The following is a 16,271-nucleotide window of genomic DNA, read 5'->3' as shown; positions in this document are numbered from 1 at the left end:
ACCAAAGGGGCTGCCATGGCCTGATGTCCACCCTCAGTCAAACTGGCCATATTCTCCCTTGCTTTACCTCTGTGCTGCAAAGATTATGCTGCAACTCAGATCTGCTCAATGATCTGGCTGAAAGCTAAACATTCACAGGTCTTACTTGGCAGGATTAGTTTTCAGACAAATCTTGAGTGGATGCGATTCACCTTATGACACAAGGGAAGCAGCAGGGAGCTGATAAAAAGGTGGGGACTGGTCTTAACAGCAGAAGTGAAGTCTTAGATCAGCTTCAGAAAACCATTAGACTCCTGTAGTGGTGCAAGATCTTTTAGCAACACAAAACTGGATGAAAGAGCACTCAAGGAGTGTAACAAAAGGCTACTGAAAAATGCAGAAATAAACAAATTAGATTTTCAAGTTTTCTTCAGTTTCCCCCAAGAGAAATTCTGGCTTGGTATCTACACAAAAAGCAGACGACCACTTGGATCAACACCTATTTTCCTGTGCATTTATGTGTTACAAACTTTCTCCTGTTAATTTGCTCTTTGTTTCAGCCTGTGATCCTCAAAAGCCAAGAAGGACAAAAAGCTGTCTTTCTGAGGAATACCCTCGTGGACCTTCTCATCGATGTACATAGACTGAACTCAATTAAAAAATATATTTGCTGCTTATTCCCAAATATTTATCTAAAAATTACAAAGAAAACATGTTACTGAATGCTCAGTATCAAACATTTGGGGGAAAAAAATGGGAAAAACCCCACCCCGTCATGTTCATTGTCTCTTTGAATATATATATATATATATCTATATATATATATATATATATATCCACTTCTGGAGAGGAAAATTGCATTTCTTTCTACTTCTACTAGCCTGAGATAATTTGCTCAAGTAAGACAGACAACCATATGCGAGACCAAGAATTTCAAGAATGTAAAAATATCATCAGAAATCATAAATATTTGAACCTTCCATTATGATGCCATGACTAGCTGCAGCCTTTAAGAAAAAGTACCTACTTTCTTCTTCCATCTCATCAAGGAAGACATCAGCCAGAAGCAAATGAAGAATTTAAACAGAATGTTAAAAAGCAGGAGTAGAGAAAAGAAACACAGAGAGTAAATCAGACACTGTGGGATTTTTTTTCCAGGCAACAAGATTGTTGCAAATAAACATCTAGGTGTATTTACAGGCAAGGCAACAGAATTTGGAAACTATTACACAGGAAGAAACTGGCCTCGGTTCTTTCTTGAATCACTACGCTATTCTTCTACAACAATGGAACCTTAACTCACTTTTGAAACAGGCTTCATTCACCATCTTCGTAAGATACATCCCCTCAAATGAAATACGACATTGTGGAATAACAAACAACCACTGCTGGCACTCCCAATCTTTTGAAGAGAATTAAAAGGAAAGGAAATCTATGAAATGAAGTATCAAGTTCTATAAAATTGTATAGAACATACCTAGTACACCACATCACTACTTAATATAGACAATCATATGCCAAGTGTTTCCTCAGTTCCAGTCTTTTCTACACTTTCCACGTGTACAGCAACACCACACCTGAATTTTTATGTAGATATATTTTCAAATATATTTTGGACAAACACTATTTTTTTTTAACCACACCTGCCAAGCCAGGTAAAAAATTATGCACATCAATATTTACATTTCAGCTTGGTTTTGTCTCCTTTGTTTGTTTCCTTCCTTTAAGTCTGCTATTGCTTGGAAGATAGAAGATCAGCAATAGAGGAACCTGAAACAAAAATACCAGCACCATCACCCATAGATAACTACTTGCACAGTTTTTACTGTTATACTGCCAAGCCTTGTCAGGATTTGGGGGCTTGCTTGGTTGGTTTTTAGTGACTTTTTTTTTTCCTTTTTCTTAAATGCAACTTGACCCCTAGTCACTAGGAGAGCCTGCACAGGAAGCTGGATAGTGAAGACACTTTCTGTGCTGCCACTCTTTGCCAAACAACTTTTGTCCACTTGGAGCACAGAGGAGCAAATACTAGTCAGAGAGATGGATGGGTACCTGGACCACTGAAAAGCTATTTTCTCAGTGACTATACAGTCACACTAATCACTCTTTACACAACTGTTAAAATTGCAGAAGACAGTAAGGATGACTTTCCCATCACTCCGATGACTTGGAAAGTGAGAAAGACATCTTAAGAAAGAAAAAGAAGTATCACAAGACAAAGGAGCAAAAAATTTGGATAAAACAAAGTACTATGACTTTAGGAAGAAAATAAATGAAACAGATTAAAATAACCCACAAGTAAATCTTTCACTCACTGAAGAGGGAAATACAGAGGAAGAGTGTTGAGCAACCACACCACACAACAGAGCTGACACATAACAACATTAGGATCTGCAGAAAAAGCAGAATACTGCATCCACTATTCTGTCAACCACATTCCAGCAAAGTAACAGCTCACTCACTCAGGCCCTCCTCAACCTTGCTCTTAATGAGAATGTGTATTGTTACTGTTGCTATTATTATTGAAATCAGCCGAAGAACTAAAAGGAGGAATGTGTGGCTATGCAAAGTCTTCCTGGGACAGAATCCCTCTCCACTGCTTGTTCAAACAGCTGCATTTAGCAAGTTTCCTGTGAACAACCAAATCCCTAAATGTCCCAATATATGAAACAACCAGTCCATGTACCTAAATCTAAGACTTTTCAAGGGTCTCAATTAATCCAGAAAATGTTCTGATTGCCATCAGCAATCACATATAAAAGCCCTCAACAGCTTATATTGAAGCAGCCTTTAGACTTCCAGCTAAATCTTGGAAAAATCTTTGAATATTGGCCTCTACTCCAACACCTTGATCACTTCAAGAAATGTGAGACACTTTGTTTCACATGCTGCTGCCCCATCAGTCCCTCCTCTTTAAAGGAAAAGTTCAATTAAATTGGGATCTTTTCTTCTGAATGATTTTAAATGGTTTTTTTTTAGTTGTGGTTGAATCTCAGTTAGTGTAATTGCTATTTATATCAAAACATTAAAAGGTCTGGTTATGGGGTTTATTAGAAAAGCAAAATGTGTTTTTAATACTTAAAAAAAACCCACAACAAAATACTCCATAGCACTATTTCCATTTGTATTTGCATACCACATGTTCAACAACAAAAAGAGCATTCTGCAGAAAGTTAAAAATCTCAGAAATGTTGCTGAATTAGTAGCTCCTACAGTTTGTTAGTAGGAAAACCGGCTCTGTGCCAGGCTGGAAGTGGGGGGGCTATCACAAGGGATGTGTGTTAGCTTCGGGATTTAAAAGAAAAAACACAATATTGTAAACCAAAACGTAACATACAAGACAAACAAACGCAGTATCTCTTTGCTAGCAAAATTTTTAAGTGTGAAATAAGTGTCAGTTAAGATGCTAGAAACACCCCACACGGTGCTGCTCCTCAGATGCGAAGGCAGAGCAAGGCTTCTCCCTTCTCCCCAGGGGCCATGGCTGGACACGGACGCGGTGCCCACCCCCGCCGGTCCCACCGCTGCGGGCCGGGGCATCCCGCGGCCGGGAGCAGCGCCTGGCCCGCTGCCCGAGCGGCGAGGCTGCTGAAAAGCAATAGATAGCTTCTGGCAGCGGCAAAGGGGAAAATATTTTGATCATGTGACGCCACACAAGCGAAGTAGTTCGCTCCGTGTGTGCAACTTGCACAGACGCTGCCACCGGCCCGCACGCCGCCGCCCCCCCGCCTTTCCCGGGCCGCATCCCGCCTGGGAAATGCCTCCCTCAGGCACCGCTGCGGCAAAGCAGCCGGCGGCACCCACACGGCCGGCACGGCCCACGGCCAGCGCGGGCCGGCACCGAGCGGGAACCTACCTCCCGCACGCAACTCGGCCTTTCTGCCCACAGGAACGGACAACTCTCAAATATAAGTAAAACTGACACGTAAAATTATTTTGCTACTGCTGGTACGCAGCTAAAACAGCCTCAAATGTACCTATCTCTATTTTTCCAAAAATATTTCTTTAAATAGCTTCTATGGCCAACGATAAACTTAAAACGGCAACAGCTCTGAAGAACATGCTTATTAATTTTCTTTGCTTGGAAATTTCAATCAAATAAGAAACATCAAATTTAAAAAAAAATTCACAAAAGCGCAATTATTTTCCATAAATCATGCCTGAAAATAAGACATCAATACTAACGTTTCATATAAACAGAAAATCCAAGATATTCACAACATAAATTGCTACACAACAACAAAAAAAAAAACTGAACTCCATACATTCCATCCAAATCAAAGGCTGCAAACAAACCAGCATATTCCTTTGATGCTGTCAAAACAAACCTCCTTATCTTTATTTTTAACTTTAAAAGAATAAAATTTAAGAACTACAAATCCTGTCCTTGTGCTTTCAAAAGAAATTTTCAGAGCTGATGTTTCAGTATCTTGCTTACAAACAAGTAAGTCTGACAAGCTAACCAAATAACACGATCAATGCTGGGAACACCAAGTCTCTGATCCCATCCAAACAGAGGAAGGCACAGTGCAGACTGGATACCTTCCCATGTTACAAATATTTAGGCTGCCTATTTATTCTGCCTTACTCAGTAATTAAAATTAAAACTGCACATCAAACTCAAATGATTAAACAAGGCAAATATTATCCTTATTTTAACACGGGGAAACTGAGGTATCAGTCAGTGAAACCAGCTACCTTTAGGTCATGCAGACTGCTGAGAGATACCAAGAATTCCTGCACCAATTCTCTACTAATATCATTTTCCTGAAGTCACATAATTTACTTACCATGGCTGAATTCACTGCTTGTGTAAAGAAGGCACTATTCCACTTCAATCAATCTGTGAATTAAGCCATGTCCACACAGGGAGCAGCACACATGAGTACAATTATATTTTAAAAGAGGATCCCTCCTTTTGGGATTTTCCGAACCAATTTCCTTTCTTTACTCGAACAAAGAAAAAACAACCATGCTCCAACCTGAGGTCTTTCTGTGAAAGACAGCTGTACCAGGGACTGCTACAGCCAGGCCAGCCCTCTCTTTGCCACACAACACAGACCTCCTTGCCCTTTTAAAAGGTTGTGGAACCAAAACCTGTTGTGGAACTATCCACCTTTTGAGAAACTCAGCAAAATACCTCAATAACCATACCCGCAAACCCTTCAAGAGAGGCTTCTTATAAAGGCTGTTATTTTGGCAGTGAAGATATGCTACCACTCCAATGGTAAACTAAATGCAAAGGGGTTTGCCACAACAGCCATTACTCAAGGATGCAATTAATTCCCTGAATCTTAACTATGTAGCTGCAACAACAGAACTTCACAGTGAACCTACCCATGTGGTCTTTAAAGGGCAAGAAAATTGATTCAGTAACTTGGCAGAATTACATCCAAGAGAAAGCCCTGCTACATAAAATTTCTTTTTTGAGTAAGTAGATACCTAAACCAAATACCAAACAAAACAAAACAAAAAACAAAAGAGACAAAAAACCCCACACCACTTCCCAAAACCACATGAGTATAAAAAATTGAAGTAGAAGCTTGCAAGACTCTAATAGTAACACAACTAACAATTATCCCTTTAAAAAAAAGGGAATTTATACATCAAGGGTTTTCCCCATTTTCATATTAATTCTTTTTTTTAGCAACAAACTAAAATTCCATATATATCTACTTCCTTAATTAATAAAAAAGTTGAAAAAATTAGAAGAATATTCTTTCCCCACCCTCCAATGGTCAGAAAGAGACTGATGTGGGTGGCAAGGGAGATCAGTGGCACAGACTTACAGATGGAAGTGTCAGAGGGCCTATCACTTAGATGGATGTCTTCATAAACAATTACTACATCACAAACCTGAATTCAGTATCTTTTCAAATCTGAAAAGCCTACAATGTAGGGTGAGGACAGAGCACAACAGTGAATTCTTAAAGGCAGGACATCATTTGGCAATTGTGCATGTTTAGGTGCAAAAGATTAATTAACAGCTCTTAAAATTGGAGAAAAACTAATAAATAGATTACATACTTCTACACATGCTTAGTCCTTCTGATGTAGTTACTAACTCACAATGACTCAAATGCAAAAAGTAATAGGAACGTAGATTGCTGTACTGATCTGTACTGAAAGCAATTCCTTATACATGCTGCAGAATCATCAAACTCGGTTTTATATCCACAAATTGGCCACTACATATTCAGAAATTCAGCCCCTTCATAAACTTGTTAAATTTACAAGAAAACTAACATTTCCACTATATATGGAATATAAACGCACAATGTATCAACAAAAACTGCCAAAAACTTTTACACAGATTTCTCATTGGTTTTAATAAACATAGATAAAATATTTTAATAGAACATCAGGACAATGATCTCAGGTTTCCCAATTTCCAAAACAACTGCAAGCACCTTCAGATAACATAAGCATCCTACCTTGTGAATAAAAAGTTTGATAAAAGGTACTTCATATTTGCAATAAGAACAATTCCTATGTGAAAAGCAATCTTAAAGTAAGACACAACAACTGTGATTTCTGCATCAAATCTGTTCACTTCAAAACTGAAGACAATGTATCTGCCAGATAAAACAACCGGACTTGGCGATAAGGAAGTCTGTGTGCACCCCCGCAGTCACCCCGCCCCAGCACACACGGGTGCTCTGTGCAGAATACTCATCAAAAGACAAGTTCCACGACACTCCTTAAGCTCCTGGGCACTTGTTCAACTCAAGTTTCCTGAGAGTTTAATTTCTATGAGAAATCTAGCATCTTTATATAGATGATATTGGGTATGTAACGATAAAACAGTGCAAAGAATACTGAAATTCTGAATTATGGTGCCTCTGTTTAAGGTGACTGTCCTGATAGAGCAGACAAATCCCTTGTTTCGCTCAGTTATTTGTCTTCTTACTCACTGAATAGATTCCAGTAAAGCTTATGTTCTCCCACAACAGAATGTGTACACAATAAGACTGGATTTATTCAAAAGCTACAGTTTAGGGCACCAAGACCCTGGCTATTTCCAAAACACCTGCCCTCGGGTGTGCCTGTCTGAAGCAAAGTGGCTGTAATGTGCCCCAGTTTCCCCACCCTATACAACAGGAAGAATAATTTTTTACTGCAGTCCAAGGCACTCTAGAAAAACAGTGTAAAGATCAAATGCACTTGGAATATTGTTACTGAGAAGATAAAGGTAGTCAGAATCAATTCTGTACAAATTAGCCACTGTCCCCACTGTTTACAGACTCAGATAGGTTTTTTAAGATACATCCATCCCTGAGGATTCCTTAACTGCTGTGGAACACCACCATGGATGTGTTTGGCTTTTTTGGAGCTGACATATTCCTGGTGGATCACTGGATGCCACACTCTCAGAACTGGAAGTACAACAATGGAAATTGTCTGGCCTACCTGCAACACAAACACTGCAGCACTCTGCCAGCACATCAGCATTTGGGTGTGAAACTGAGCAGGAGCAGGTACCATTGGGAAACAGAAAAAGTAAAAAGGTAATACTATGATCTGAATGGCAAAACATACATGTAATGTACAGAAATCCTTCAGGTCTACGAAAAAATAATTTTAAATTTATTAACAGGTAAGACTTCCTTAAAATAAATTTTATTCTAGGATGATTAGCTCCAGAAGATTTTTGTGCATTACATTTATTTGCTTCTATAAGCACCAAGCAATACAAAAACAACACCGCTAAGCAGCACTTTTCTCTTAGTAGTTTTCAAAACAAATTTGAAAACCACTAAGGTATACTTTTAATTTAAGTTTAATTAAAGTCCTCATTCAATCGTACCAAAACATATATTTAACACTATGTAAATAGCCCCAAAATTGAAAGAAAAAAGTTTTTTTTCCCAAGTACCTTAATAATCACAATTCTAAAATATATTCTAGCAAGTTAGCCTACCACAAACACATGCTACTGAAATTCTGCAGCCTTGAGCATGCAGGCACAGTGAGTGTGGCAACACTGCTTTACATATCCACAGAGAATCTTCAAAGCCTCCTGATAAATGGCACATTTTGAAGAAGTAATAAAAGATGTAACTGGTATAGGGCACAGGTACAATCTCAGGGACCAAAGAATAAATAAACTATGCAATTCTCACATTAACAATTAGAATGTCAAAATACCTATAACAAAACACTTGAGGAATAAAAGTAACAAAGATCTATCAGTAGCTAATCAAACTTGTTTTCATTGCACGAATTTAATCTAGTTTTAACTAAGATAATATTTCAGAATGAACAAGCATCACCCAACAGACCATGCTTAGTAATTTCAAAAACATTATTTTACATATGTAACTAGAAAATTTAGCAATGGATTAAATGCCTTAATTTTTGTGTCCCGAGATTCAGATCAGAATGCCAAAATGACAGTAATCGACTGCTTAGTAGAAGAATCCTTACATTATGGAAGCAGTAACAGAGTAGGCAGGTTTGCATCTCTCTTTCTTCATTGTATCTCGTACACAGGGTTCTGCTGTTCCATGTGTAGGCATAAGCGCTACTACAGAAACCAATAACTGAACACCAAACCACAAAGTGTCAAATATATGGTCGTAATATATATATAGATGCTACTAACTGTGAATATTGCTATTTGCTACTTCTAAATAGAAGCTATGTGAATACTAAACTGTTTATTTGAAACTGCACAGGGAAAAATATATTTTATTCTCCCATTGAGACATCAAGAATCTATTCACCACACTAACAGCTGTTTAATGGCCTTCAGGCACAGGACATGACTCTGCAGCCTTGGCTTAGCCAGAACTGTCAATACGGGCAATCTATTTGGCATAAAAAGAGCTGCAAAATCGGGCATATTCAGAGTTTCTCTGCAACAAAACAAACAATACATACACAAACTCAGAACAGCTCAACATATTTTTTTCTAACACTTTCTCTGTATCTCATACAGGTACTCCTGAAAAGACTCAGGTTCTCTCCTTCTGTGTAGGTGTATGTAAATCATACACACGTGCACAAAGAGAAAGACGTGTATGAAGCGCACACTGAGAAGCCAGCTAATGTGTTAAACTACTGCAGTGCAAATCAGAAGTGAAGAATAAAAGGAGCCTTAGGACTCTAAATATCTGTATGCTGTCAAGGATTAATCAATAATCAAAAGACCTGAACGACAAGGTACTGTACTAGCATCATACAAGTCCCCCACCATGAAATCAATGTATCTGTGTGAGCAACATCCATCTCCTCCGAAAATGTGCATTTCTTCAGAAGCAGGAAGCCTCTATTGCAAGCTTCCATCACATCTCTCTGTTGGGTAAGGTGATTAAATTAAATAGAAGCAAAATTTTCTTAAATAATTTAATAGCCTGGACAAATATAGAACTTAGTTCATAGTAGGATGCCACAGTTCTTTGTATTACAAAAATTACCCATGCCGAGGCAAGACTTTCCTGAACAAGCATCTCAGATGTTGTAACCTCCTGTCGGTCCTTTCTCTCTGTTCACAGGACAATAGTTCCTTATAGGCTTAGGGGCCAATCAACATCTGCTTTACAAAGGCACATGACAAGTGAGCATATTCTAATGTGTGTATACACATATCGAGAGCACACACACAGATGATTATTAGAAAAATGAAGAGAAGCCTTCTGTTCAGATGCTGGACTAAATATTCTGGTTTTCTTTTTCAAAGAGCAATCAATTTCTCTACTTACAGGGAGATTGACATGTGGGAATTAAAAATAAATAACAGTGTATATAACCAATTGGGTTCTGCAACCGAATGGTAACTACTTTTTGACACAACCCATTTTATACATCAAAAATATTAATTTAAAACCTAAAAAAAAAAAATCTCAATCTCTTACTGGTTAAATGAAAAAATCATAATATAAAAAACAATGATGTCTTGCCTTTATGACAATTATTTTAAGGAAAAAATAATTTTAAAAAAATAATCAAAGAAATTGTGCTCTTGCCAGACCATTCTTTCTAAGCTGAATGCCAATCCTTACAGTGCAAAATGAAAAAAAAAAAAAAAAGAAAAAGAAAATAGAAATCTGTAAGATAGGATGTAAATCCATAAATATAAGGAAGTATTTCTAAGGGTCATACTGAGGACATAAATTAATTTACTCTCACTCCTCCAATAAAAATAAAATACTTTAAGCAATCTCTGCCACAAAGAAAGAGCACCCTGAACGAGCATGTACGATGTGTGACAACGGTTTTCCTAGCTTTTAAAGCCACAAATTCTGAACTACCTGTTTAAAAGGAGATGATGCAAATATTTTTAGAGTAATTATGAAAGGTTATGCATACGAGGCCTCATTACATTATGGCTTCCAGTGACCCTTTTACCATTGCAAATTTAAAAAATGGTCAAAATTAACACATACACACACAAATCTTATTTCCTTGGAAGAAAAAGAAAGGAAAATGGAATAAAACCTAAAGACATGACAGGAATGGTATGTCAGAAGTAGACAAACACACACATAGCCTATCGAAGGTTACTAATTTTTTTCAGGATTAATACACCATTTGCAATATTAAGTGGTGATTTTTCCAGATTGTGTTCATTACTTTATGGAAAGATGCAGCCGTTGGAGTACCCCAAAAGCATACACCTGCATTTGTTCCTGTCAGACCTTGCTGTTAAAAGCTGTTAAAAGATTTAACAGTTCTTAATAGAAAGATCTTGTTGAAGGGAGAAGAAACCCATAAAAATCTAATGCACTACTCCATTTAACACAATTCACTTTCCTACTGAGAATTCGAGCCTAATCTCACACTTGTGTCGAAAAATAATGAGATCAACAACTCCCGATGTTTCTTGAAGTATTCTAACCACAATTCAAACCCAAAAGCACGTTTTCTCCCGAATATCTGGATTTGTTGCAGAGCTGAAACAAACACAACCTCTGGCAGAGCGGTTCCTTCTCCCCTTCTTTGTACAATACACGGCATTTTCTCACCTACAGAAGCTCACATGCAAACACGATCTTTTTAAGAGGCATGCACAGGATAGGCATCGAGCTAACAGAAACGCAACGAAACTAGTATTTGGTTTCTTTTTTTAATAAAAATCCAATCCCTTGCATAACATCCATAATATGCAACATTACAAAATGTTTAGGTTTGTCAGGGTTTTTTGTTTTGTTTTTTTTTTTTCTTAAAGAAGTCTCGAGCGCGACCCGAAAACCCGAACCCTCGTCCAAAAGCACTGTTCTTACGAGGCACTTTCCCTACCGCCCCTAATTAGCGCGGAATTAAAAATCTGAAAGAAGCAAGTAAATATAGATAAGTAGATAAACAAATCAATGGGAGCCCAGGAGAGGCGGGCGGCGCGGGCAGGCCGGGGGCGGTGCCCGCGCGGCGCTGGCGGCGGTGCCCCGGTGCCCCCCGGTGCCCCTCGGTGCCGGCGCTGCTGGCGGCGGGGGCTCTGTGCCTGCGCCGCTCCAGCGCCTCTATTTACATCAGCGGCGCGAGGTGCCCAATGGCGCGCGCGGAGCCAATCAGATGGCAGATTAGATGTCAACTCGGAGGCAGCTGTCGGGAGACGGTTGCAGCCAGTTTACCTCCACAATTCAAATTCCCAACCTGGCGGGCGGAGGAGACCCGGACGCTCCTCCAAGGGTCGCGCCCGGCAGCCGGCATTCCTGCCGCGCCTCGCCGCGCCGCCCCGGAAAGGCGCTGCGCGCACCCGCCGCCCCGCGATCATCGCGCCTGCCTATCGATCGGATCCATCCATCGATCGATCGCCGGAGTTACCGGGGCCGGGGCAGAGGAGTGCGGGAGGGAGCGGGGGCGGCAGCCTGCCCCGGTGCCCGCGCCCCTTCGCTGACGCCAAGGACTTTTCCCTCTTTTTTTTTTTTTTTCTTTCTCCTTTTTTTTTTTTTATTTTTATTTCCGCGTGTGTTTGGAAGTGAAAGGCAATTACGCGCCCGCGCACCCGGGCACGCTCCTGCCGGCCGGGCGAGTCCCCCGCAGGTCACCGGGCCGGGACGACCCGCGCGGACCGGGCGCACAGGCGCGCACACACGCGCGCGCGCGCGCGCTCTTCCCACAGGGAAAGGAACGCGGCCGCGTTACGTGGATCTCACTGCGGTAACTCCAATCAGTGACAAACTAATTTGCTGAGAGCGCGCAACGGCGCAACTCGTTCTGCTCGGGGATTAAAAAAAAAAAAAAAAAAAAAAAAAAGCAACGGGTTAAAGAGAGAAGAAAAAAAAAGGCCCCGTGAAAGATAATGGACGTTATCCCCCGGGAGCCCCTCGGGTCCGGCACTCCGGTTACAAAATCCAACCCCCGCCCCCGTCCGTCCCGAGCTGTTTGTCCTCCGGGCCCTGCGTCTCTCCGACGCTTTTTAAAGTGGTGGGGGAAAATATTAATTGGGTCTGAGAACAACCTAATTTCGGCAGCGAAAGCTACACTCTGGGGCCTCCAGCCCCAACGGGGCCGTGCATTGTGCACGGCTCACCCTCGCTACGGAGGCAGCGAGGGGCAAAACTGGCCCAGAAGAGAATGGGGGTTGGGGGGGAAGGGAAAAAAAATAAAAGACAAAAAGGGGGGGGGGGGGAAAAAAGTGAATTACAAAGAAACTAAGAGCCCGACACGAGCGACACGGAGGCACGAGCCGTCATTAAGCGAGCGCGGGGAGTTACCTGGGTCCTGCTGATGGCCTGCCCGGTGTTCCCGGGGCTCATCGCCGGGTGGCTCCTTTGTTGAGCCGCTGCCCAGGCCGGGTTCGCCGCTCCGTACTGGGCGCCCATGTCCTTGCCCATGCCCATGCCCGCCGCTGCCTGCTGGCTTCCCGGGGCGGCCGCCGCTGCCTGGGGCTGGGGCTGCGGCGGGGCGCTGGGGCTGCTGTAGTCGGGGTAGCTGCTGCCGTAGCTCCGCATCATGGGGCTGGGGGACGTGAGCAGCTGGTTCAGGGTAGGGGTGGCCCCGGACGGGTGCTGGTTCTGCCCGGAGAACCGCGCAAATCCGCCGGCCGCCGCCGCCGCTCCGGCACCAGCCTTGCCGAGGCCGGCTCCGCCGCCGGGGCCCATCATCATGCCGCCGCCGGGCTGCCTCGGGGAGCTCAGCACCCCGTAGCCCGCCGCGGAGCCCCCGTAGCCGCCGCCGCCTGCCCCGGCGGCCGCCGCCGCCGCCGCCACGGCTCCCGCGCCGCCGCCGCCGCCCGCGCCGCCGCCGCTGGGGCCGCGGCCGTAGCCCGGGTAGTGGTTGTACTGGCTGTTGGGGTACCCTTCGTGGGAGTTCTGCAGGGGGTCCATGCTGTTGGGGGCCGCCGTGGGGTGCATTATCCCCATCCCGGGGCTTTGTTGTCCGCCATGTTGATCAAAGCAAGGCCCGGCGCGGCTCGCCGTAGCGCTGCTGGCAGGGGCAGGGGCAGGGTTGCCATAATAGCTATTGAACTCCGAGACACCCACCGCGGAGGGGCCGCCGCCGCCTCCCCCGCTCCCGCCGCCGCCGCCGAGGCCGCCGCCGCCGCTCCCAGCGCTCGGGGGCGGCTGCTGGGGCTGCTGCTGTCCGCCCAGGGGTCCCAAGCCGGGGTGGTCGTAGCGGCCGCCGATGGGCTCGCCCATCTTGCCGGGCATCTCCTCCTCGTCGGCGCCTTTATTCAGCATTTGCTGCGGCTGCTGGGGGGGCTCGGCCTGAGCGCCCAAAACACTGTCTTTTCCTCCATGTTGCTGCTGCTCCATGTCTGCACTGGGCTGAGCAGCGCCGCCACCGCCACCGCCGTTGTTGTTGCTGCCGCTGCCGCCGCCGCCGCCGCCGAGGCTGCTGTTGTTATTCTGCACGGGATGGTGCTGAGGCGGCGGCTGCTGCGGCGGCGGCGGCGGGAATTGATTTAGCTGCTGCTGTAGTGCATGGTGGTGGTGGTGCGGGTGGTGGGTATGGTGGTGGTGGGCATGGTGATGCGGGTGGTGGGCATGGTGGTGGTGGGGCGGCGCGGCGGGGTGATCGCCTCCGACGCTCTTCAGCTTGTGGTTGGGGAGCAGCCCCGTCTCCATAGCCGAGCCCGGGTTGGAGGAGGAGGAGGAGGAGGAGGAAGAAGACGAAGAAGATGAAGATAACTCCGAGGAGCTTCCACCTTCCTTCAGAGCCGGCTCCGAGGAGGAGCCGCCGCCGCCGCCGCTGGCGTTGTTGTTGTTGTTACCGGCGGCAGCGGCGGGAGCCGCGTTATTGGCCATGTTCGGCGGCTCGCTGCGGTGGTGGTGGTGGAGATGGTGATCTAAATTATTCACGCTGTTGCCTCCGGCCGGACTCCCTTCGCCGACCCCCAGTGCGGGGCCCGGCCCGGGAGCCCCGGCTCCCCCCGGGCCTCGCTCTGGGCCCAGGCCGCCCGGCAGGCTCGGGGCTTTGCCCTTGCTGTTGTTCGCACTCGCCGGAGCCGCTGCGACTTGCGCGGCCATGATCATCGCAACATTGCGAGTCCGGAGAAATTGGTGCTGATAATAGTAACTACAAAAAAAAATTTAAAAACCCCAAATTTGAAAAACTAAACAAAACAAAACAAAAAAAAAATCGACTCCCACCCTGAAAAATGGGGGGCGAGCAGAGGGGTGGGGGGAAGGAGAGGAGAGGGGCAGAAGGAGAAGCGGCCGGGGCAGGGACTTGACTGGTCCCAGAGTATCCCCTGCGGACCGCTCCGCACGCACCGAGTTACAGCGATTTCCCTCCCCGAGTCCGTGGTTGAGGTTAGAAATGGTAAGAACGCCTTACGGTCCGTGCCCGTTCCCGCTGTGTGATTTCACGTTGAAAGTTTTTTTGTTCAGGTTTAAATGAAACTTTTTTTTTCTCCTCCTTTCCTCCCTAACCCGGATATGGGTAAACACACGTCTGCCGGAGCCGCGCTGGCCCAGCATGGCATGAGCGAGCGAGCGAGCCAGCGCCGGCAGCCATCGCCCCCTCCGCCCCGATCGCTCCCGCGCACCCGCAAAACGCGGACTGGACTCCACGCTGGACTCGCTCGGGCTCCCGCTCCCCTCCCTGCTCTCCCGGCAGCGCGGCGGGATGGGGGGCGCGGCCCCCGCGGGTCCCCCCGCTCCCAGCGGGGTCCCGCCCGTGTGCGCGCCGGCGGTCGCGGCCTGCGCGGAGCACCGAGCCCGCGGGGGCTGCTCCGAGCGAGGGGTCGAAGCGGGCCCCGACGGGCGCTCCGGGCCGCCGAACGCCGCTGGGGCGGGGCGGGGAGCGGGACTGTCCCCGGTGCTGCGGGGCCGAGGGTGCCGCCGGCGGCGCTGCCCCGCGCGGGCCGGTTCGGCGGCAGGGAGGCGAGGGGCCGCCATGCGCTCCAGCTGTGCCGGGGCAGATGGATCGGTCAAACTTTCGGGAGCCGCACGCTGCCCCTCAGCCCCGTGTGCCGTGCTTAGCAGCCGCCTCGTGTTCCGAGGGCAGGGACACGTTTGCTCGTGCGACGGAGAAATCAGACTTGTTTTGGATTCCCCCCCACTCCCAGCCACCCGCCCCCTGAAGATTTATATTGTATGTGCAGACGGTTATAATATTTAACCTAAAATTCTGCAGCGGTAGCATCTTTGCAGTTGTCCACATTGTCCAGCTGTCTCCAAATTCTAACGGTCATTTGCACTGATGATGCTTTTATATATAGGGCCGTTTTCAATATGTTCTGTGTACTTATTTGCAGTTCAACAAGAGATGATCAAAGAGCGAGAGACATTTTCAGTCTCATAATTGCTTCCCCAAACAACATAATTTCCAGTATGCACAAGACACTCATGTAAACGTAGTAACACAAACCCCAAAATATATAATCTGAGTAACTCTTGGTCCAAATGGAAAGCTGCTGCTGACCTACATTTTTGAACCAGAACAGTTTGAAGTTTTTTTTTATAACTGTCTTAATACAAATGATACCCTAGTATAACAAAAGGTAATAGTCACACATTACGTTGAACTAATGAAAGCATTTGGAAGATCAAATACTTGGCTACGAATACAGGAAACTGGGATATGAGTGAAGGTTTTCAATACAGCAAAGGTCTAAACCACGATGTTTTAAATTAATATATTTGTACGGTCTGTTAAAGGTAAGCACGTTTTCAAATTTCAAAAAGGATAAATAGGAGATTCGATCATAATGGTAGAGAAAAATGCAGCATATCAAGAAAGATGCTGTCACGAGTAGGTAGGCTTTTTTGAATTCACTGTGAAAATATTAAAGGAGCAGAAGCTTCATGCTCTAATGTTGAGTTACATGTAAAGATTATTGATAAATGTATAAGCAGTGTGATTCCAGTGTCTATTAATTTTAGCTCTGTCTGAAAAGTCAGAAA

At 45.1% G+C, this 16,271-nt stretch overlaps 2 protein-coding genes across 4 annotated transcripts in view; both read right to left on the bottom strand.

Moving 5' to 3' along the window:
• Positions 1–6,059, bottom strand: part of ZDHHC14 (zinc finger DHHC-type palmitoyltransferase 14) — a 134,164-nt gene extending 128,105 nt beyond the window's left edge. For all 3 annotated transcript variants that reach the window (XM_064708216.1, XM_064708219.1, XM_064708218.1), the window contains exon 1: positions 6,055–6,059. The gene's annotated coding sequence lies outside the window, so the exon portion shown is untranslated. The remainder of the gene's footprint in view (positions 1–6,054) is intronic.
• The window catches only part of ARID1B (AT-rich interaction domain 1B), a 41,580-nt gene extending 26,719 nt beyond the window's left edge, over positions 1–14,861 (bottom strand). Inside the window, exons 1-2 of the mRNA XM_064707179.1 lie at positions 14,637–14,861; positions 12,636–14,439 (exon numbers count right to left, since the gene is read on the bottom strand). Of these exons, the coding sequence (XP_064563249.1) occupies positions 12,636–14,396 (1,761 nt within the window). The 5' untranslated portion in view covers positions 14,397–14,439; positions 14,637–14,861. The remainder of the gene's footprint in view (positions 1–12,635; positions 14,440–14,636) is intronic.
• Positions 14,862–16,271: the final 1,410 nt, after the last annotated feature.

This window comes from Zonotrichia leucophrys, chromosome 3 (genome assembly GCF_028769735.1).
Source record: "Zonotrichia leucophrys gambelii isolate GWCS_2022_RI chromosome 3, RI_Zleu_2.0, whole genome shotgun sequence".
NCBI classification, from domain to species: domain Eukaryota; kingdom Metazoa; phylum Chordata; class Aves; order Passeriformes; family Passerellidae; genus Zonotrichia; species Zonotrichia leucophrys.
The sequence above is the reverse complement of the archived record's forward strand: the minus strand, read 5'-3'. Positions and strand labels throughout refer to the sequence as shown.